Source organism: Chlorocebus sabaeus, chromosome 1 (assembly GCF_047675955.1).
Source record: "Chlorocebus sabaeus isolate Y175 chromosome 1, mChlSab1.0.hap1, whole genome shotgun sequence".
In the NCBI taxonomy this organism is placed as follows: Eukaryota; Metazoa; Chordata; class Mammalia; order Primates; family Cercopithecidae; genus Chlorocebus; species Chlorocebus sabaeus.
The window spans coordinates 117,018,436-117,042,337 of record NC_132904.1 but is presented as its reverse complement, the minus strand read 5'-3'; the positions used below and the strand labels follow the sequence as shown (position 1 = coordinate 117,042,337).

General features: G+C 48.2%; 1 protein-coding gene across 4 annotated transcripts in view; it reads right to left on the bottom strand.

Annotated features, from left to right (window-relative positions):
* Positions 1-23,902, bottom strand: part of GRIK4 (glutamate ionotropic receptor kainate type subunit 4) — a 484,015-nt gene that overhangs the window by 176,925 nt on the left and 283,188 nt on the right. For all 4 annotated transcript variants that reach the window (XM_008021223.3, XM_073021797.1, XM_073021799.1 and 1 more), the window contains one exon: positions 10,156-10,320. In XM_008021223.3, coding sequence (XP_008019414.3) covers positions 10,156-10,320 — 165 coding nt within the window. The remainder of the gene's footprint in view (positions 1-10,155; positions 10,321-23,902) is intronic.

Genomic DNA, 23,902 nt, shown 5'->3' with positions numbered 1-23,902 from the left:
TCTTTAGAATTTCCTAACACCGTCCAATCTGGATTTTCCTCCAGTTCTCTAGTCAGTCTTTCTCTCAGTGCTGACTCCTCTTCCTTCTCCCACCCACCAAATTCGGGATTTACCCATGACTCACTCTTCCTGGGCCATTTTACCATTGCCTACGGCCTCCACCTTTGTCCCTGCCCGGATGACCCTGCACTCTCACCTATGTGCTGGGTCACAAAGTCAAGTTCCAACCACCTGCTGGATGTTGCCACAGGGCCTTCCCTCTGGCATCTCGCACTCAGTTCTGTAAGAGCTTGGAGTCTGATGCCTGGCTGTCTGGGTTTGGGTCTCTGTCACTTTCTAGCTGTGAGACCCTGAGCAAATTACCAAACCTCTGGGCCTGTTTTCTCACCTACAAGATACTAACAGCACCTCTCTCATAAGGTTGCTGTGAGAATTAAAGTGAATTCATACTTAACACTTAGAATGGTACCTGACACGCTACATGACCCTTTTCTTATTATCCCCACCGTATCAGATTTGTTATATATTTTTCACAGTCTGATTGGATCTCCACACTTCTATGAGGAAAATTCATTTTTATCTCCACTTTACAGCTGGGGAAACTGAGGCCTGCAAAGTTTAAGTAACTTGTTTAAGATCACACAGGTAATATAAGGTCGGACTGGGCTTGAACTTGGGGATCGACCTAGCACCAAAGCCAGTGCTCTTATCCACTCTACTGTACTCCTCTTAGCTCCTCAAGCTCAAAGCCACAGTTATCCTGGCCTCTGTCTTGCCTTCCCTCACTAAAGCTGTCCACTTGCTTTACCAGCCAGGGACCAGGTTCCGACCATCTGACCTGCTCACTCTCTGCCAGCCCTTCCTTCCTACGTCTGTTGCCATGGTTCCAGGTCAACCCCTCTTTATAACCTGCCCTTCTAAGGGGTCTCTCTGTCTCCAGGATTCTTCATTTCCAATCCATTCTTTAAATGGTGGGGCAAATTATGGTCCTAAAACATAGATGGGAGTGCTCCCCCAAGGCAGAGAACCTGTCTTATTTACGTCTGTGTCCTCCATACTTGGAACAAGACCTGACTCGGAGTTACGTGGCCAATAAACAGTTGCTGAACCACACTGAGGCCCACTCAACACCTTCCATGGAAAACGAGAAATAAACTAAATGTATAATCATAAGGGAACAGCTATATAACATGTGAGTGGTATGCTCCAATGGAATATTATTTAGGCATTTAAAACACTTATGAACAGTTTATAATAGTATTAAAAATATTTATGTAATAATACTAAGAGACAGAGGCAGGATATAAAATTATATGTATATCTATACGAAGGCTACAACTAAGCAAATACAGAGAATACTTACACATTGAGGAATGATTATGAGAAGATGTTATTAAAGACAACATTTACTGAGTGTTAATTATGGCCCATTCGAAGCACTCTTACAGGAACTGACTTATTTAATTCCCAAAACGACCTGATGAAAAAGGTACTATTACTGTCATTCTCATTCTACAAGTACAAAAACAAGACAGAGAAATTAAAGAGCAGAGTCGAGATTCAATAGCTCCACCCATTTCCCCAAAGACCAGCTCCTTCACCACTGCACCACACAGCCATCCCCAGCAAGTGGCAATTAACTGGGATGTTTGTAGACTGCCTTGGCCATTGGAACACTGAGTTATTTTCTTCCCTTTTTTCATTTCACTACGTTCTATAATGAGCATGTATTCCTTTTTATAACATATTATAAAAAATACAATGCTATAATAAAAGCATTCTTCTGACGAGCAAGTAAAATTCGAGTGACTCTGGTCTCCTTAAGTCCTATCTTTGCAGCCTCTTCTCCCACCGTGCCGTCTCCCGCTGCATGCCAGCTCACCTAGAACATACTTTGTACATATTTTCCTGCCTGATCCTGTTCCCGAATGGTTATCTCTAGACCAGGGGTTCTTAACCTGTAGCCTGGGGTCTGCAAGTAGAAGTCAGGGGTCTGTGAACACTTGCAGGGAGAATTACATCATTCTTTTCTCTAACCCCTAAGTGAAATGTAACATTTCTTTCCATTTTGAATGTAGGCAATAAACCACAGTATGTTAATAGCACCTGTGACTTTGTTTCCCACAGAAATCACCAAAGTTTTCATATCACACTTTAGGGCTAAGGATATCTTGAAATACCGGTTATATTCATTATTACTTCAAAATTATGGTAGTAGTTAGACTCGATGCTGGGCTTGGCTATTTAATACATTAATGAAGAAGCACATATATTAGTATACCACTATTAAAATATAAGTGCATTTCCATATAGCTGGTTTCCACAGTCATCCTATCCATTTTATTGGATTTCTGTTGTTTATTTTCTGTCCTTTTTTATTAATAAAAATGTTTTTATTCATTTAAAAACATTTATCTGAGAAAGGATTCATTAGCATCTCCAGACTACCATGGTCTAGGTCTTCTCTTGCCCTTCTGCCTAGCAAACTCCTACTCATACTTCAGCATCCAGCTCAGATCTTGCTCCTGGGCCAGAAGGCATCTCTCCCTCCCTATATTGACAGCACAATGTGGCTCTGAGTCAGCTGCCTTTAGGAGACAGTGCAGCTTCCTTACTCTCTGAATTCCTGGCCAGCTTCTGTCCCAAGCACACTGGTGACACTGGGTCCCAACAGAGGAAAGTTCCTCCTGAAAATAAATTCTCAGAGAAGGCCACAATTCCTTATTCCCAATTCCAAAGTCCAAAAGGCTCTGAAACTTGATGTTTTTCATCGAACTCAGTTGTTGGCAAAATCTGATCTCAACAGACAGATGTAAAGCTATTTACAATGTGTGAGTATTTGAATATAAGCATGCATGTGTTTGAGTATGGGATTACTGGAGATTCAACTTTATATATGGTACATGCACCACACAACCATTCTTTTGTTTTTGTGTGTTTGTTTGTTTTTTTGAGACAGTGTCTCACTTTGTCACCCAGGCTGGAGTGCAGTGGAGCAATCACAGCTCATTGCAGCCTTGAACCCCTGGGCTCAAGCAATCCTCCTGCCTCAGCCTCCCGAGTAGCTGGGACTACAGGTGCATGCCACCATTCTTGGCTAATTTTTTATTTTTTGTAGAGATGAGGTCCCACTACATTGCCCAGGCTGGTCTTAAACTCCTGGCCTCAAGCAATCCTCCCACTTCAGCCTCCCAAAGTGATGGGATTTACAGGCATGAGCCACCACGCCCAGCCCCTCAACCTTCCCAATGTCTCAATCTGGATTCTACACACCTCAAGCCTCAAGGGTCTGTGGGCCTGTGCCTGCCATTCTGAGCTCCTCAAACACATTTGTCAACGTGTCCATCTCCCTCAGTGGATCATAAATGGCCTTGAGAACAAGCGTCATGTCTATTCAGCCCTGGCAAAAAGAAATTGTTCAACAGATGTTTGCTCAACTGAACTGAGATGATCCCAAATGAGTCCAGTGGAACTGAATTATGTCTTACCAGTGGCTACGGCCCGGGGATTTCCTGGGATCTGGGAATTGGTCTTTTGTTCCCTATGAAGGGTGCCCTGCTCAGTAGAAATGGAAATCATTTATAAAGGGCCTCAGCTCTGGAACCCCTGTACGCTGATTCTGCAAGCTTCGGCCGTGTGAGCAGTTTGCAGGAGGCACAGGAAGGGAGGGAGATGCATTTACCTCTTCCTCTCAGGTAGCAGAGGAGTTGGAAGGCTCAGCTGCTGGAATAAAAGGCCACGATGGGGTATGGTGGCCCCATGGAGGAACTTCTTCTTCTCAAAATGCTAGCACTGGCATGGATTGGAGACTCCTTAGAAGCCCAGGCTGGACGGGGATGGTGGCGTGAGAGGTGTTGTGGAACTTCCTCCTTTCCTGTGTCTTCACAGGGTCCTTCCTCTGGACAGAGAGCAGTTCAGGGAGGGGGGGGGTGCGGCTGTGTCGCAGATGGTTCAGAGGGGTTAATGGTAAGTGCCACTGACTGTAGCCCCCTCCAGGGAAGGAGCAGCTTCCTGGATGGACCCAGGGACCAGATCCTCCTGCCTGACAGTAAGCAGCTGCTCAGTGCTCTCTGGTCCCAGGTGGTACACAGCCCTGGCGCCGCAGGGCCCACAGAGCTGTGCACTGGAGAGAGGCTGGGAGTCCTTCATGCGGAAGCACTTCCCAATGCTGCAGCCTGAGTGGAGCAGACGGTACAGTCTCCCTCTGAGCCTGTTCATACTGCACAGAGTACATGTAAAGCCCTGGCAGCCCAGGGCAAGGCAAACAATTGCCTCTATCACTTCCGAAGAACCATCTCCTCTCTTGTGCTAAAGCTGTCAGGAACGCATTCCACTCTGAACTCTCTGGGAGTACAGGGCGGACTAAATGGATTGGCCTTGCTGGCCCTGGAGCCGAGGAAGAAATGTGTGAGGGAGGGAGTGCCACGCCCCATGACGGGCCCCCTGGTGTCCAAGAACTCGAGACAGCCATCACTTCTCCTCACCAACAGCATATCACGCAAAGCCTTCACCTGGTCCCAAGACACCGTGTAGGCAGCAATACCATTTACTGGGGCTTTCCAAGTGCCAGGCACACATGCCACCTGAATTCCTACAGCAACCCTGAGAGGGAGGAGTCACTATGCTAATTCCACTACTACTAGGTAACATTTATGGAGAGTACACACTATGCCAGGCACTGCTCTAAGTCTTCTAAGCACCATCTCATTTAATCTTCACAACAACCTCATGAAGTGAGAACTCTTCTTATTCCCACTTTACAGAAGAGGACTGTTGGGCATAGGAGAGAAGCTCAGGATGCTGGTAGAGCCAGGATTAGAATCCTGGTGCATCCAACTCCAGAACTTCCTCTGCCCCCACGTACACGCTGTTTCAGCCACAGTCTGTCACTGCATCCCAATGTACCCCTCTTTGTTCCTGCCTTGAGCCTTTGCTCATGCTATTATGCCATCCACCTAATGCCTTCTTCTCTCTCGTCATCGATCAGCATTCTAAGATCTGGCCAGGGGCCTCATCTGACCCCATAGCCTGCTCTGCCTACCTCCTAGTTCTGACCTCCTGCTCCCCTGTCTGAGCCACTCATTGGCACGTTCTCTGGAGAGCCACCTAAGATGGTGTCATTTTGCAGATGTGTGCATCTGAATTACTTCTTCCTGGAGAAGATCTTGAACCTCAGTTTCCCCATCTGTAAAATGAAGGGGTTGGACCAGATGATTTCTAAGTACAGCCATTCAATGCATGACTGAGCCCACATCATGCCCATGATGTGGGTAGCTCCGAGAAGGGGAGTAAGGAATGTATGCTGAATGACTCATCACTATTTGCATGCCTTTCTCTTCTGGCTTCTTACTTTTTTTTCCTTAAGCCAACTTCAATTGATTCTGTTGAACTGAAGGAGGGATGCTAGCCCTCACTTCTTAGAGGCAGCTCTGAATCACCAGAGGTCATGCTCGTGGAGCCTGTCATGTTCAGAAGCCTGTGCAGGAGGTGCAGCCACGTGGAGCCGGAACACTATGCACCGTGCTCCACGAGAGGCCCGGATAACCAGGGCGCCTCTAGTTTCAAGGGGAAACTGTGGACAGCTGATAGCATGCTTGGCCTCACAGAGACAAACTGAGGCACAGGTGAGGGGTTGACAGGGAAGCCCCTGCTTCTGGGTCTGCAGGAAATTAAACCTCAAACTGGTTCCAGCAGCAGCAGGGACGGAGCCTCGGGTTGTTTGAATGGTAAAGGGTGGTGCTTAGTTCAGCTCTGATACATGAGCCGCAGGAGAAACGCTGATCTGTAGGAACAGAGGAGCGCGACGCTTGTGGTAGCTCCCTGCAGAAGAAAGGCTGAGGCTCAGATAAGACACGGGCGGAAAAGAAGGAAGGGCCAGGTGGGACAGGAGCTGACCTAATAGGTCTTGTCCATCCCTGTTATTTTAGATCTGTGGGCTGTGTAGAAGGAGTTAGAAAGTCAAACACGAAGAGCCTGGGGCAATAATGGTGGAAGGGCAGAGGTGGGGGATGTCAGATGCAGGCTGGAGAAAGCTTTACAAGTGACCCTCACTTTAAATAAACCCATTATATGAAAATCTGTCTATTTGAACCCAAGAGAACAGGAGGTGATTTCCTCCTCATATCTTTCCAGTTTCCAGGCTGGCTATTAATTAATGCCCCGTGTGATACTCTCCATCTCAGAGCCTCGCTTTCAACCATCAGACGAGGGGGCTGACCTCTGGCTTCCAGCATCGTCAGCTTCTATACACTTCATAATCTTTGATTCTTGAAATAACCATTGCTTCCCTCAACTGACTCTCCCACCCTGAATAGGATTCATTAAGTGTGATGTGGATGGAGCTTTCTGAAATCCCCGTTACTCAAAGTAAGGCACAACTGTGCCCTGCTGGAGTGCTACAGACCCAACTTCAATCAAAGCCCCTGCTTTCCACAGTCAGACATCATCACTAGGGTCTCTTTCATCCCCCTGAAGCAGAGTTCCTGGCCACAGGGTGACAGGTGTAGGGTTAGGGCAATTGTCCAGGGCCCCAGAGCCACTTGCATTTTTTTAAATTAACAATGCGAATTAGCCCTGGGCCACTAGCCCAGGGCAAACCACGGCCTTTGGCATTGGGCAGCAGCTGGCTTGAGGAGGCTAGGCATAACTTTCAAAGGTTCAGAGCTATCAGATGCATCAAGCCCAGAAAACTAGAAAGGGAAGGGGAATATCCAATGACGATGGATGCTGACATTAGGCAGGCCGCTCGAGAACAGCCCTGGAGACAGTGCTGCCACATAAGTAGGGCTGAACTTTGAAACAGAAGAGAGAGGGGGAGGCTGGCAATAAGTTGGGAGGAAGCCTGTTCAAATGTGGGGTGAGAGAATAAAGCCAACAACAAAAGCCACAGCTGCCACTTCCTGAAGGCCTGCTATGTGCGGTGCCGAGCATTTCACCTACACTGTGGCGGGGAGTGCTCCCCGTGACCCTATGAGGCGATGCTACCATCGCTCCCATTTATGAACGAGGAAACAGAGGCACAAAATGGTTTAACAGCCTGTCTACGTCACACAGCTAATACATGGGAGACCCAGGATTTAAAGCTTGTCAGTCTGGTTCTAAAATCCATGCTGTGAATTTGTATACCACACAGCCTCGCCAAAGTAAGGATCACAGTGCTGGGGGCTCTCCTCCACCCAGAGATCCTGTCTCCCTCCTCCCTTCCTTCCCCAAACACAATCGCTGCCCCACCCTGCAATAGCCAACAGGTGGTAGGTGCTTAAGCCGCAACCCACCTGCCCCCTTACTTTGGGAGGGAAAGAATAGGGCTGGAGCCTTTCAATGAACCTTACCTGGGTAGTGTTTAAAACCCACTGCGGAGGAGCACTCTGGCTTCAGGTGAAAAGCCTTTGGAGTGGGAAGTTCCAGAAGTTCCCTCTCCTAACAAATGCTAATCATACCTCAAACACACTGAGATGTAAAAACTGAACTGAGGGCCACTTGCTAAGAAAATACCTGGTGCCTAAAAGAAGCCCATTAAAAAGATGCCCAAAGTTCTATAAGGTAGAATAAAGATATCCATTTCCTTTATTTCCCTGATTGATCTGGCTCAATATTTTAGATATATTGACTTTACTAAGACAGGCTGCACGGGTCACTAAAGAGGAAATTTACATCTGCTAATGATGCCATCCATCATGGGCAAATCTTGGCTCCCTCATTTCTGCCAGAGAAACCCCGAAGAACCGAAGAAGAGAGGGGCTGGCTTTTCAAAGTATGGACTACTGAACTATTTAGAAACCTGGACCCTTGTCTGAGACCCGGCCCCCTGGACAGGGAAACACTGTGGACTGGACTGGGGGTTCACAAGGAGTTGTTGCCAGCATTTCTGATTTCATTTGCAAGGTACTGGGAAATCTGAATCCCCCTTCCATTATACTGGAAATTAACCTCCATGACAACTAGGATTCTTGTCTGTTCCCTGCTGAATCCTCATGGCCTAGAATAAAATATAATAGGCACTCACTAAACACTTATTGACTGAATGAATAAATGAGCGACTATTCTGGCCCTTGTTCCTCCATGCCTTCTTGGGGAGGAATCTGTGCCTATAGATCCTGTTGGCCTCAATGGCCCTGTTCTATATGGTATGGCCCTCCTTCAGTCATAGGACCAGGAGGGACCAGGAGTAGATACTCTCTCCAAAGGTAGTTATTAGGTAGCCTGGCCAACACCTGCAACTTGTGAGACTGGCCACACTGCAAGTTGAGCTGGTCCAGTCAGAGCCAGACCTTGGGGATGCACACTAAGAGGCACTGGGGGAAGCTGCCACTGATGTGCACCCTAAAGAAGGACTGAAAGCCATCTGAGGGCAGGAGCACATCTCTTATTTCCTGCTTTGTTCCCAATGCCTGATATCCTGAATTATGCCTGAGATAGAGTCAATGCTCAATAAAAGTTTCTGAATGAATAAACAGAGAGTACATCAGGTCTGGGTAGTCATTATGGACAAGTACATGATGAATAAACCAGGGAACCCAAACTAAGAGAGAGGGAAGAGCCTGGATCTAACAGCACAGGAGCATGAAGGAAGCTGTGAGAGGGAGAAAGGCTAGGGAGTCTCCAGAGCCACCGCCTGCCTCACTTCTTACCTTTTCTGGATCTCACAATAATAGCTCACATGTGATGCTTGGGCTGGTGTGGATGTACTGATTTTCCTGCAACCCTAACAGCCCAGGCTGGAGCTTTGCTGGATCCTCAGATGGAAGAACAGATGTATTTGAGCAAGTTGTTCTTTTGTTTTGTTTACTTATTTTTGCCACTGAGGGTGGTCAAAGGTTGAAACAAGTTAGAAAGGGAGGAGATGGGGACTCCTCAAAGTTTTAGGGAATAGATACTATTATCTCTGATTTGAGGGGCTCTTCTCCTGCCCTCTGAACTGGAGCTGTTCCATTTCTAGCTTAGCCACAAGCCACCAGCCCACTAACTTGGGCTTAGTCTTGTAAAATTGTCAAGGTAATACGAACAGTAGGCCGGAAGATTGCAAGGAGGTGTCGTGGACTGTGCGCTGGACCACAAGGTCCAGGACCAGCTCACCCACTGACTAGCTCTGTGGTCTGGCAAATGATTCAACAGTTTTGAACCTCAGTTTCTTTTATAAAGTGGAGGGGATAACACTTAACTCTGAGGTGAGAATTAAAAGCAGTACCCAGCACATAGTAGGGGCTCCATATGTGTGACTTGAGCGACCTACTACGTACAACTGTAAAACACCGCAATTCACAGATTTTCCTATATTTAAAATAATTTAAATCTCACAATAGGCTGGGCACAGTGGCTCACGCCTGTCGTCTCACCACTTTGGGAGGCTGAGGTAGGTGGATCACTTGGGGTCAGGAGTTCAAGACCAACCTGGCCAACATGGCGAAACCCCATCTCTCCCAAAAATACAAAAATTATCTGGGCATGGTGGCACACCCCTGTAATCCCAGCTACTAGGGAGGCTGAGGCACGAGAATCACTTGAACGTGGGAGGCAGCAGCAGTGGGCTGAGATCACACCACTGCACTCCAGCCTGGGCAACAGAGCAAGACTCTGTCCCAAAAAAAACCAAACCTCACAACAACCTACAAGACTTGCAAAATAGAGCCTAGTATTCCTATTTTAAAGATGAAGAAACTGAGGTTTGGATAGGATAGGGTAAGTGACTTACTGACTTATCTGAAGTTACCCAGAGAGTGAGTAGTCAAATTCCATCCCAAGTCCCAGTTTCTCCCACAACACCGCCCTTAGCGTAAGAAAGCAAGGTAAGCAGTCAGATGTGTAGTGGCTAAGATGCCCTCGGGCTGGCCGTCTCTCTTAGCGCACGCAAGATTTCATTCAGGGACATGTGGACAAAATGTCCAGAAGATGAATCAATCAATATATGAAGCAATGAATGAATGAATGAATGGGTATCCTGTCTTAATTCTACTCTACACGTGATTCGCAACAAAACCTGGGAATCTCATCCAGGCTGAGAGCCTCACAGGACCTCCTGGTTCAAGTTCCTCTCCTTCTGCTGGAAACATCGATATCAGGTATCTCAGAGGCCTGGTGACTGATGGGTGCAGCTCACACCACCGCTCATCCATCCCCTGCCAGCAAGGGAAGAGGCACCCTGCCCAGTCTACGTACTGGTTTCTGCAGTCTCGTATTCGCTGTCTCTGAGAAGCTCAAAGATGTCCACTTCGACCTTGGCCTTGCCCAGCCTCTCAGGAGCGCGGTTGATGCGGTTCTTGGCCAGGGTGATGGAGAGCCGCTCCCCTCTGCTGCACTCCATGGGGTCGTCCAAGATAGCAGCTGTGGGCAGGCAACCACATGGAGACAATTGGTACTCTACCGTTACTGTCACCCTCCTCCTTCTCCAGCCTCTCCCTGCTGCCACCTTCCTCTTCCAGGCAGCGCCCCAAGTCCCTCTCCATCCTGCCATGCTCAGAACCGTCCCCCAGAGCAAATTCTGTCCAAGCTGAAGGGTCTCGGTTTGCAGCCAGGCATATAGCTGTGAATTCTAATGTGGATGCATGCCTCAGGAACCCTGTAATACCAGAGAAGGCCACTAGGGGTCCTGTCTGCACGAGGTCCCCAGGTCCAGGCATCCTGATACTTGGATACCTGTCTCCATGCACACAGGTAAGCAGGCATTGTGCAAAGCGAGGCGGGTAGTGGCTGTCCTTTGAAATGGTATTCAGAACATATGAGAAACTCTCCCTGAGGTGAGAGAGGGTTAAAGGATGCCAAGTCTGTGAGGGAGGGCCGTGGTCTCAAGGAGCAGCTGCCAGACACTGCCAAATTCTGGCTCCCCAGGCTCTGACACCGATGGGCCATGCCACCAACGTGAGCTACTTAGTTTCTCTGAACCTCTTTTCCTCACTGAACATTAGAAAGAGTAGGACAACCTCACAGGGCTGGTGTGAGGATTCACTAAGATAATGTATGGAAGTGGCACAGCACACAGATTTAATCAGTGTGACTTATTCAGTGTGGATGACTGCAGTGGTATAATACCAACAGTTGCCCAATTTCTGGGAGCAGTGTTAAGGATAAGTATTATGGTATCACAGACAACCGGCTTCCAATCCCAGCTCCAGCCCTCCACAGCTCTGGGACCTCAGTTGCCTCACTTTTAAGGAAGTAGAGAGAGCCCTGGGCTATTGTGAAGATTACAGGATATGGCATGGGCTCAACACAGTATCTTGCACACAGTAGGCACTCAATAAATCTAGCTACAGAGATTCTTAATTCTCTTGATGGAGATGTTACAAAAATGAAGATCACACAAAAACTTGTACACAAATATAAGCAGCATTATTCATAATTGCCAAAAAGAAACCCAAATGTCCATAAATTGGTGGATAAATAAAATGTGGTGTACCCATACAATGGAGTATTATTCAACGATAAAAAATAGCAGGTACTGACACATGCTACAATATGAATGAACCTTAAAAACACTATGCTAAGTGTGGCTGGACACAGTGGCTCATGCCTGTAATGCCAACACTTTGGAAGGCTGAGGTGGGCAGATCACTTGAGGTCAGGAGTTTGAGACCAGCCTGGCCAATATGGTAAAACTCTGTCTCTACTAAAAATACAAAAATTAGCCGGGTGTGGTGGCATGATGTCTGTAACCCCAGCTACTCGGGAGGCTGAGGTAGGAGAATCACTTGAACCCAGGAAGTGGACATTGCAGTGAGCTGAGATAGTGTCACTTCACTCTGGCCTGCGTGACAGAAAAAACAAACAAACCATTAGGCTAAGTAAAAAAAGCCACACACACACACACAAAATACATATTGGACAGTTCCATGAATGTGAAATGTCCAGAACAGCTGAATCCACAGAGGCAGAAGGATTTGTGGTTGCCTAGGGTTAGGAGAAATGGGGAGTGTCTGCTAATGCAAGCGGTGTTCTTTTTGGGGGTGATGAAATGTTCCTAAAATTGTGATAATGGTTGTACTACTCTGTGAATATATGAAAAAACCACTGAATTATACATTTTAAGGAATTATGTGGTATGCAAGTTATATCTCAATAAAGCCATTATATTAATAGAAATCACAGAAATATCAACCTTATCTTTCAGAGGTTGAGAACTCAGAAAAGCAACACAGGAAATCAAGCCAAATAAATTTCACTGACATGTGGCCTTTGAATGTCTGGTGGACACAGAGATCCAGGTTCTATGATGTCCTTTCTGTGCATTGCTCCATACTCACTATAATCCATCCCACAAACCCAACATCAGGACACAGAATATTGCAAAACATTTTTTCCTTGATTTGTGGATTTATTTACATGCATAACTTCATTGAATACTAAAAGTTAAATGTCATTTACTCATGTTGGCCATGCCTGGGGCCACAGAGGTACACCCAAGTCCGAGGTAATCAAGTGGACTTCTGGGAATTAACTAGCAAAGTCCACACACACCTGGGTGATCAGTCACCTGCAGAAGTGACCACGGCACCATGAATGTGACTGAAGAGCCTGGGAACATTTAAATCACCCCCACACCCCCACCTCAGGGAAGCATGACCAGATGGAGGTGGCTACTGAGAGAGTAGAAACTGGGACAGTCACACTATGGCATAAAAGAATGACAACCTTGGAACTAGAAAGGAAGCAGGGCAGCCTAGAGGAATGCTTCTCAAATGGCGCTCCCTGGCAGGCCCCTGAGTTCTACCAAGAAGTGGAGGGGAGGCTGCCTGGGATCTCCAGCCCCATCACAATTCCACCTGCTTCCGTTTTAGGGGTTGGGGTTGCACATAAGAGTTGATGTGGGAAAAAATGTTTTGCTATTAAAAATATACAGGGGCTGGGCATGGTGGCTCACACCTGTAACCCCAGCACTTTGGGAGACTGAGGCAGGCGAATAAGGTTGGGAGTTCGAGACCAGCCTGACCAACATGGAGGAAACCCCGTCTCTACTAAAAATGCAAAAAAAAGAAAAAAAAGAAAGAAAAAAAAAAAGGCAGGCATGGTAGCAGGCGTCTGTAATCCCAGCTACTCAGGAGGCTGAGGCAGGAGACTCTCTTGAACCCGGGAGCTGGAGGTTGCAGTAAGCCGAGATTGTGCCACTGCACTCCAGCCTAGGCAGCAAGAGCAAAACTCTGCCTCAAAACATATACATACATAAAATAGGAAAAAATCAGCCAAGCTGTAGAACAAGGAAAAGAGACATCTAAAGTGTCAGGAACTGGCAGTGCCATCCAGCATGAGTTGGACAGACACTGGATCCATGACACACGAGCTTTACATTAAGCTACAATGTCAGCATAACCACTTAGTGGACACTATCTCACTTAATCTCTGTAACAATTCCATGAGGCGGATGTTTTATCTTCACTTGGACACGAGGAATTGGAGGTCAGAGAGGTCATGATCTGCCCATTCTCACAGGTTTGAAGCATGACAGAGGAGGGAGATGAGCCCAGGTCAGTCTGACTCCAGACCCTGCACCCTGACCACAGCTTGTCTTCCTTCTTATAAAAAAAAACTCAAGGATTTGCTGCTAAGCAGGGGGTGCGCTAGGGAGCGTGCATGAGCCTTCTAGGGACTGTAAAGGAACCCTCCTTTTACAGACTGTAAAGGAACCCTAAAACACCAATAGCAACAGGCTTGCCCCCTGGACCTCTGAAAACTCTCACAGGGAACTTCCCCTCCTCCCTTCTCTCTGTCCTCCCTCCACCCCAGTGACATGGTGTTTAGACTGTGGAGGCAGCTATCCTTCCCTTTGGGCCAAATGAGCTCACTGTTACAACGCTTCCATCTACAACCTACTAACTATTTAACAATCACTTGTAATAAGATAAATAAAGTAGTAAAACAATCTCTCGGAAAATGAGTGTGTCCGCTGCGGGTCTGGGAACTGGGAATGTTTTGATGTAGTTGTTCATGTTTCAGAGTCACGCTGGGCCTGCCTCTGCCTCATCAGTGTACAAAGGCCACAATTACACCTGCACCACAGGAGGCAGTACACACCAAAGGGTCTGCGCTGGAGCCCAGCAGTTCCATCTATTCCCACTTCATTTTGGAAAAGTAAATATTCAAGAGTGTGCTATGGACTTCCGCAGATCCCCCCAAATTCATATATTGAAGTTCTAACCCCCAATATTACTGCCTTTAAAAATAGGGTCTGTAGGACAAAACTAAGGTTAAATAAGGTCATCAGGATGGGACCTTGATCTGATAGGATCAGTGTCCTTATAAGAAGAGACACCAGTGCCTCATGCCTGTACCAGAACTTTGGGAGGCCAAGGCAGGCGGGTCACTTGATGTCAGGAGTTCAACACCAGCTTGGCCAACACGGTGAAATCCCGTCTCTACTAAAAATACAAAAAAAATTATCCAGGCATGGTAGTGTGTGCCTGTAATCCCTGCTACTGGGGAGGGTGAGGCACGAGAACCACTTGAATCCAGGAGGTGGAGGTTGCAGTGAGCCAACAGGATCATGCCACCGCACTCCAGCCTGGGCAACAGAGTAAGACTCTGTCTCAAAAAAAAAAAAAAAAAAAGCCTGGCACAGCGGCTCACACCTATAATCCCAGCACTTTGGGAGTCTGAGGTGGGTGGATCACCTGAGGTCAGGAGTTCGAGACCATCCTGGCCAGCATGGTGAAACCCCATCTCTACTAAAAACACAAAAAATAGCCAGGTGTGGTGTTGGGCACCTGTAATCCCAGCTACTTGGGAGACTAAGGCAGGAAAACCAGGAGGCAGAGGTTGCAGTGAGCTGAGGTTGTGCCACTGCACTCCAGCCTGGGTGACAACAGGGCAAGACTCCATCTCCAAAAAAAAAAAAAAAAAAAAAAAAAAGAGACACCAGAGCTCACTCTCTTTTTCTCTCTGCCACGTGAGGATAGAACAAGATGGTTATCTGCACACCAGGGAGAGGGTCCTCATCAGGAAGCGAATTGCCTGACACCGTGATCTCGGACTCCCAGCCCCCAGAACACTGAGTAACATTTCTGCTGTGTAAGCCACCCAGTCTGCGGTGTTTTGCTATGGTGGCCTGGACACCAGTCTGCCATGTAACAGCATACAGTCGGCTCACAGAGCATCACTGCACACACCTTAAGATAGAGGGATAATAAGCAGGTGGGAAATAGGGAACGTGGGAATCTTATAGTAAGGGGAGGATGAGGTCCTCTCTTCACCCCATTCCTCTTTCCCTGCCCACAGCATCTAATGCAGAACTCTGTGCTCCAAGTTATTATGCAGGTCATTGCCAACTCACTAAGATCTAAAACCCTGTCCTCTCTACCTCCTAACCCCCGTGCCATTCAGGGACCACTTTTCATTAGGTTTTCAACAGTGATTCAGCTCTGGCTGGAAATGGCCCCAACCAGTGGTTGGCTGTCAGGAAACATGAGGATCGTAATAATTAGGATGACACCAGGTACTCAGACTCTAGAGCTGTGGACATGAAAGACAAGGTGGAGGCTCAGGCTCTCTTGGGATACCAGAGAAGCATGTCCTCCACAGGCAGTTACCAAACAGCACGCTTCTTCAGTAGTCCCAGGAGTGGGGACCAGATGGATGAAGGAGAGCAGCTTGCTCAAGACTTAATGTGCGGCGAATGCTCATGGCCTGCGCTGCGTCCCCGAGGCCTGGCTGCCTGGTTGGGCTGGGATGCTCCGAGTCCCAGCTGCTGCCTAATGAGGAACAATATGATCCGGCACATCCTCCAGCCCTGGGGACTGCCCTGCAGAGAAGCCTCACACCACAGTGAGGCTGGGAGGTCTGGGACCACAGCAAGGGCAGAGCTTAAATGGGGAGACGCGTTCAGAGACCTGGGGCTTCCCCCTCTTTCCATCCATGAGGCCTCAGTGCACAATGACTCTTCCAACCCAGGTGGACTCCAGATGCCTCCAGCATACCCAGGAAGCTGGGATCCCTTGCGTTTCCATCGAGTCTTTCTCCCCAGGAGCCCCAAGCACTTCATCCTCTGCCAAGTTCTGAGCTCTAAGGCTTATGCCAAGAAAAGGGGAACCCCTTGATTGTGCCCTTCTCCACCCCTAAAACTCCTCTCCATGTTCTTGTCGCATGCTTGTGTCAACACTGGAGGGGACTCCCCCTGCTGCAGCCCCTTCCAACTCAGCCCTAATCAGTGTGGCCATGGCGACCCCGAGAGGGCATACAGCCACTGACCCGCTCAAGGTCCTCAGAATCTCCCCACTCTCTGAAGAGCTGTCCCAGTTAAGTCTCTGGCATGGCCTCAGGCCCCTTCTGTCCTGTCTTGGCTTCCACATACCTCTGTGGTCACAGTATCCTCTCTACCCCCAACAAGGTGTCAGAGCCTCCATGTACAGTCCTAGACTGGCCCATTAACTCTCCTCCATGCCTTTGCCAACACTGTCCCTGTCCTTTGTTCTCCCTTTCCCTACCAGGGCTCTTTCCTCCCTCAGACACCTCTTCCAGGAAGCCCTCTCTGACCCACTAGCCACAGTGCTCTCTTTCTCCTCGGATTTCCCAAGAAACTCCTACCATTCCAGCAGGCTATTCCTTGCACACTGCCTTGGAGGGGTATTTATCCTTCTATCTGTACCTGTGAGTTCCCTCAACTGCTCATGTAATCCACCCTCCACATCTGTGGGTTCTGCATCTGCAGATTCAAACAACCATGGATTGAAAATATTCAGAAAAAAACAGTAAGAAACAACAATACAATAAGAAAAATAATACCAGTAAAAATACAGTATAGCAACTATTTGCATAACACTTATACGGTATTAGGTATTAGAAGTACTCTGGAGATGATTTAAAGTACATGAGAGGATGTGCATAAGTTATATGCAAATACTACGCATTTTACATAAGGGACTTGAGTGTCCTCGATTTTAGTATCAGAGGGAGGTCCTGGAATCAATCCCCAGTGGATCCCGAGACAGCTGTACTTAAAAAGCCCAGAGTAATCCCTCTTTCCTTTGAATCTTCCCAAACTCCTCATCCCAAATTAATTTCCCCTTCCTTTGAACTCCCACAGAAATTCCTCTGCACCCTTCATTAGACACAAGCCACTTTTTCATTATGCTGATTTGTCTATCTTTTCAGCTCCTTCAGGGTGAGGACCACACCTGATTCATCTCCGTAGCCGCACAATTCTGGACGCAGAGTAGGCCCTTCATGAATGGTTGCTGAGTGAATGAAAAATTCAAGGCCGCCTGTCTTTTCATCCCCTACAGCCAGTAGGAGACGTGGAGCCTGGCGATGGTGCAGTCAGCGTCAGGCAATGAGTGGACTGACAGCAGCCCCTACACACAGGTGTCCGCAGGGTGGATGACCCGCCAGAGGCCTCCAGGGTCCCCCGGGGCTGGCTGTGTTCCTCCTGCTCCCTGGATAAACTGGACTGGGGCTGGCTCACACTCCACAAATTCTCAGCAGCCCAGAAGTGACCCCTCAGGTTGAAAAAGCAGCCTCCTTAATCCCTCAGTTCTTCCAGAGCCTCGCTGCTGAAGATTTCCACGCACTTCGGTAACTCTTACCCTTTTAAGGGGTAAAATAAAGAGGTTTTACTGGAGAGTCTTTATAGGCAGTATCTATAACACTGCCTGTGGCTGTTTGGTTCAGCCGGATAGAGCCCTGTGTTAACAAGAAAAAGTGATGGTTTGCACCTTGGGGAGCGCGTTAGCTCTGCTCCCCAGCTGACCCCGACTGCTTGCTCTCGGAGGCCCAGCCACAGCCCATCCCCATCACTCATCTGGCACCTCTGTCCTCTGTGTCCCGCTCTTCAGCCCCTTGTCCTTGGTCATCCCTCTTGCTGGAGGAAATCACATCACTGTGCAGCCGCTCCCGCCACCAACTCACACCTTCATCCCCATCTGGGGCACCAGGCTGGAACACTACCAGCCTTGGGGCTTGCTCAGTCAGCTCCTCCCACACCACAGAACCTTAGCTTCGGCTGGGTCTGCCAATACAAAACCCCACAGACTGGAAGGCTTAAACAACAGAAATTCCTTTCCTCACAATTCTGGAGGCTGGAAGTCTAAGATCAAGGTGTGGGCAGGACTGGTTTCTTCCAAGACCTCTCTCTCCTTGATGCGCAGATGGCACCTTCTCCCTGTATCTGCACGTGGTCTTTCTTCCCTCTGTGCCTGCCTGTGTGCTGAGCTCCTCTTCATGTAGACAGAAGTCAAACTGAATTAGGGCCAAACCTAACAACCTCATTTTAACTTTCTTACCTCAACACCAAATAGAGTCACATTCTGATGTCTTAGGGGTTAGGGCTTCAATATAGAAATTCTGGAGAGGAAACAACATAGCCCCTAAAACCGACCTTTACCTCTAACCATCACCCAGCTCTTAGTTCCTAACACCGCCCTTCCCAGCCAACTATCACCCTGCTCTCAGCCCTAACACCTCCAGTCACCTCTAACCATCACCCAGCTCTCAGCCCTAACGCCTCCCCTCACCTGTAACCATCACCCAACTCTCAGCCCTAACACCTCCCCTCACCTCTAACCATCACCCAGCTCTTAGTTCCTAACACCGCCCTTACCCTCAAACCATCGCCCAGCTCTCAGTCCCTAGCACCGTGCTTCCGCTCCAACCATCACCCAGCTCTCAGTCCCTAACACTTCCCCTCACCTCTAACCATCACCTGGCTCTCAGCCCTAACACCGCCCTTCCCCTCCAACCATTGCCCTGCTCTCAGCCCTAACACCTCCAGTCACCTCTAACCATCACCCGGTTCTCAGCCCTAACACTGCCCTTCCCCCACAACCATCACCCAGCTCTCAGCCCTAACGCCTCCCCTCACCTGTAACCATCACCCGACTCTCAGCCCTAACACCTCCCCTCACCTCTAACCATCACCTGGCTCTCAGCCCTAACACCGCCCTTCCCCTCTAACCATTGCCCTGCTCTCAGCCCTAACACCTCCCCTCACCTCTAACCATCACCCAGCTCTCAGCCCTAACACTGCCCTTCCCCTCCAACCATCGCCCTGCTCTCAGCCCTAACACCTCCTCTCACCTCTAACCATCACCCAGCTCTTAGTTCCTAACACCGCCCTTACCCTCAAACCATTGCCTGGCTCTCAGTCCCTAACACCGGGCTTCCCCTCCAACCATCACCCGGCTCTGAACCTTAACACTTCCCCTCACTTCTAACCATCACCCACCTCTCAGCTCTAACATTGCCCTTCCCCTCCAACCATTGCCCTGCTCTCAGCCCTAACACCTCCAGTCACTTCTAACCATCACCCGGCTCTCAGCCCTAACACTGCCCTTCCCCTACAACCATCACCGTGCTCTCAGCCCTAACACCTCCCCTCACCTCTATCACCTGGCTCTCGGCCCTAACACCGCCCTTCCCCTCCAACCATTGCCCTGCTCTCAGCCCTAACACCTCCCCTCACCTCTAACCATCACCTGGCTCTCAACCCTAACACCTCCCCTCGCCTCTAGCCATCACCCGGCTCTCAGCCCTAACACTGCCCTTCCCACCCAACCATCACCCGGCTCTCAGCCCTAACATCTCCCCTCACCTGTAACCATCGCCTGGCTCTCAGCCCCTAACACTACCCTTCTCTTCCAACCATCACCTAGTTCTCAGCCCTAACACTGACCTTCCCCTCCAACCACTGCCCAGCTCTCAGCCCCAACATCTCCCCTTACCTCTAAACATTTCCCAGCTCTCAGCCCCTAATACTGCCCTTACTCTCACACCATTTACCCTAACACCGCCCTTCACCTGTAACCACTGCCGGGCTCTCACCCCTAACACAGCCCTTCACCTCCAACTATCACCCTGCTCTCAGCCCCTAACACCGCCCTTCACCTGTAACCACTGCCGGGTTCTGACCCCTAACACCGCCCTTCACCTCCAACCATTGCCCTGCTCTAAGCTCCTAACACCACCTTTCACCTGCAACCATTGCTGGGCTCCGACCCCTAACACCACCCTTCACCTCCAACCATCACCCTGCTCTCAGCCCCTGGCTCTCAGCTCACACACTGGTTAAACTGAGGCCACTCTCAGTGAGCTGGTTGATTTTGTGCCCCACACCTTCCCAACAAGCTCAGGTAACGAGGGCTCAAGACCCCCCACATCTTGCCTTCCTCTCCCCTGGGACTCTGCCTCACCAGCCTTCCTTCTTTTTCTTCAGCCTTTCCCCCAGGCCAGCTGGTTCCCCTGTGCTAACAGTCAAGGCCCGCCCCTCCTATGCAGACCCTCCCCTGACCACCCTGACCAGTTGTGCCCTCTGGCTCTCCCTTCTCTGTCACTTTCAATGCAAGCCAGGCTTCTCAAATGACTACTCAACATTTGCTGACTTCACCCCATGCCACTGCACTGTGCCTTCCGTCCCCACCACTCCACCCAAACTGCACCTGCCAAGTCAATATCAACATGCATTTTTGCAAAACTGGTGAACTTTTGATTCTGTGTCTAATTATATCACTAGCTGGCAATACGACTTACAACCTGCCAGGTGCTGTCCTAAGAACAGCATATATGTTATCTCATTTAATCAACCTCCTTGGCTTCCATGAAACTACTCTCCTAGGGTTCTCCCACTGCTCTAACTGTTCCCTCCAGGTATGTTCTTCTGCCTCCCCTTTAAACAATGGTGCATCCAAGGTCTTTGCAGAGGCCTCCTCTTGCCGTCCTCCCAGAAGCTTCCTGATGGATCTATTTCACAGCCGCCTCCATGGGTATGTTTTACTTACATCCAACAGCCTGGTGACATCTCCATGAACGTGTCCGAAGAGCATCTCAAACTTATGAAGACCCAAAGTAAACCCACCTCTTCCCTCCTACATTCTTCCTGTTACATTCCTACATTTAGTTAATAGCAGCACAAGCTACCCAGGCATCGTGCCTTCACCCAGTTCCTCACCTCCCAATAACCAGTCTCCAATTGCTTCTGGTTGTACTTCCTGAAAATTTCTCAAACCAGTCCACTTCTTTCCAGTTTTAACACCACCACCACCCTACTTTGGTCCTTTCATCTCAACGACTTAACTGCAACCTCTTAACTCTTATCTGGTTTTCCTGCCTCCAGGCTGGCACGACCACCACCTGGCGCTCCTCAACCACACCCTCTCATAGCTGCCAGAGTGTGCACTTTGAATTGTAAAGCCCTGCTTTAAAAGCTTCCATCCTCAAAATAAATGGAATTCCTTGGCACGGCACACAAGATCTGAATTGACTCTTTGTCAAACCTTTGTGCCTCCCCGCTCATCCCTCTCTACCTTCTAGAAACAGTGAACTACTCATAGCACCCCTTACACACAGACACACATAGACACACACAGACACACACACGATGCTGCTGCATGCCTGCACACCTTTGCTCACTCCTCCTTCTGCACTCTCATCTTTGCTCACTGACTATCTTGGCTCAGACATCCCCACCTTCAGGAAGCCTTCCCTGAACACAGAGGCTGAGCAAGTGCACAACAATGTGTTTTCATAGAAACCCATGTATCCTATAATGTACGCCCATCATTGATCTAGTTTTCCACTGCCAGGGTTTAATTATTCCTATCCCCAGTGCATTGACCTCGCTTGACAACAGGAGAACTTCATGAATGTTTGAGCCAAACTTGTCTTGACTTTTGAGGGATTCTATGCCAACTTCTATTCCTACTTTCATAATTACTACTTTGACCTGTACCTTTTTGGAAAACTGATTTTAACAAAGGTACGGTGGGGTAAAAAGTCTTTACACAAATTTTGCTGGAACATTTGGATATCCATATGTTAAAGAAAAAAGAAATCCCAATCCTTACTCATGCTATATGCAAAAATTGACAAAAATAATGAACCATAGACATAACAGTAAAACCTAAAACCATAAAACTACTAGAAGAAAATCTTTGTGATCTTGAGTTAGGCAAAGATTTCTCAGATATGACACCAAAAGCACAACCCATAAAATTAAAAAATTAGTAAAGCAGACATCATCAAAATTTAGAATGTATGCTCTTCAAAAGATCGGAATGGAAGACGAGCCATAGGTGGGGAGAAAATATTATATTCAAAGCACGTGCTGGATAAAGGACTTGTATCCAGAATATGTAAAGAACTTTCAAAGCTCAATAATAAGAAAACAATCTAATTTTTAAACTGGGCAGAAGATCTGAATAGACATTTCACCAAAGAAGTTGTACAGGTGGCAAGTAAGCATGTGAAAATATGTCCAATGTTATTAGTCACTGAGGAAATGCAAATTAAAACCATAATGATCTATTACTACATATCTATTAGAATGGCTGAAATTAAAAAGCTTGACCATACCAATTGCTGACTTGGATGTGGAAGAACCAGAACTCTCATATGCCCCAACCTCTTCCCTCGCTCCCCTTCCTCTCCTATGTAATGCTAGACACTATGTAATTGTCCCCCAGTTTTACACCCTGGATTTAGTCCACAGGCCACTCTTCATTGTGTAATTTCTCCCTTAAGGAACTTAATAATTTTCAACTATCAGCCCTATGCAGATAACTCCAAAACTCCTATCTCCACCCCCAATTTCTCATCTACACATCAGACTCCTTTTTCTGGCTACTAATAAGAAATGTCCAAATGTCCAAATTCTGCATCCCAAATGTAACTCATTATCTTTTTATTGAATTGGGGGCTCTTTGTGGCTTCCCAGTTTCACTTCATAGCACCAGTTGGTCTCATGCAAATCCCTGGGGGAGCTGCCTTGCACTCTCCCTGTCCCTACATCCCCTCCATCTGCTTACCCACTAAAGACTGCTGAGGTATCTGCCTCCCACCCCCTGCCCCCATTCTGTTCCCATCTGCCACCACTCCTCGCTTTCTTTTGTAATACGTCTACACTGTCTTCTGCCTCCAGTCTCTCTTGCACCAACCTAGCTACTCTCCACTGCAGAAGCACCTGCCTGGTCCTCAGGCCCTCCACAGTCTGGCCCCAACATGCCTTTGCAGACTCACCTTCTACTGAATTCTATGACCACTTAGCTACATCTAGATTGTCCTTGCTGAACACTGAATACACCGTGTTGCTCTGCCCTGTTTTTTTTGTTCAGGTGGTCTCTTCCTGGAAAGTTCTCAGCTGTTTTTTAAAACCCATGTACAAATCCTACCTAATAACCCTCATTCTCATACCCCATTCCCACCGTGCCCCAGGTAAGCATTGAACTGCGCCAGCCCACACTTTCACCCTCCTCAAATCCTACAAAGCACTTATTGTGTGCACGATTCATTTAGTACTTAATATTTTGCTTTCTAATTGGCATGGGTAATGCATTCACTCATTCAATCATTCCTTTCTTTATTAATTCCTCAAATACCTATTAAACGCCTATCTTAAGCAAGGCACTATGTATGCAGAGAAGGATAAAATGTATCTCTGCTTTCAAAGTGTCCAGAGAAGAACATAGTCATACAAGCAAATAGCCACAACCCAATATGGTAAGTGATATGACAAAATCCTACGATGTTCCCACCATGAACCAGGTGTTCAGGTGCTGGGAAATCACAGGTGACTAAGATGGGGTCATTTGACTCTGGAAGGCATCCTGGGGTCAGGGGATAGAGCCAGACTTTACTGTACAATGAAGTGATTCCATAGAGAGAATCGCAAAATTCTAAGGAAGTTCAGATAAAGGGAAACCAAACTCCAGGCGGTGGGGCAAGTTTTAGGGAAGGCCTCACGCATTTATCTAACGCACATGTGTTAAGTGACTACTACCTGCCACGCTTCACACAAGAGTCAGCCTTGAAGAGGGAAGTGAGCTTCCCAGGGAAGCAAGGAAGCAAAGTGTGTTCCAGTGTGTGGTGACTGGCTCAGCCGGTGGGAGGGGCCTGAGCACCTGGCAGGGAAGGCAGATGGGAGGAAAAGAGCCGGGGCATGAAGAACCTGTGTGTCTCGCTGGAGAACTGGGATGGAGCCCCGAAGGTCCAGAAG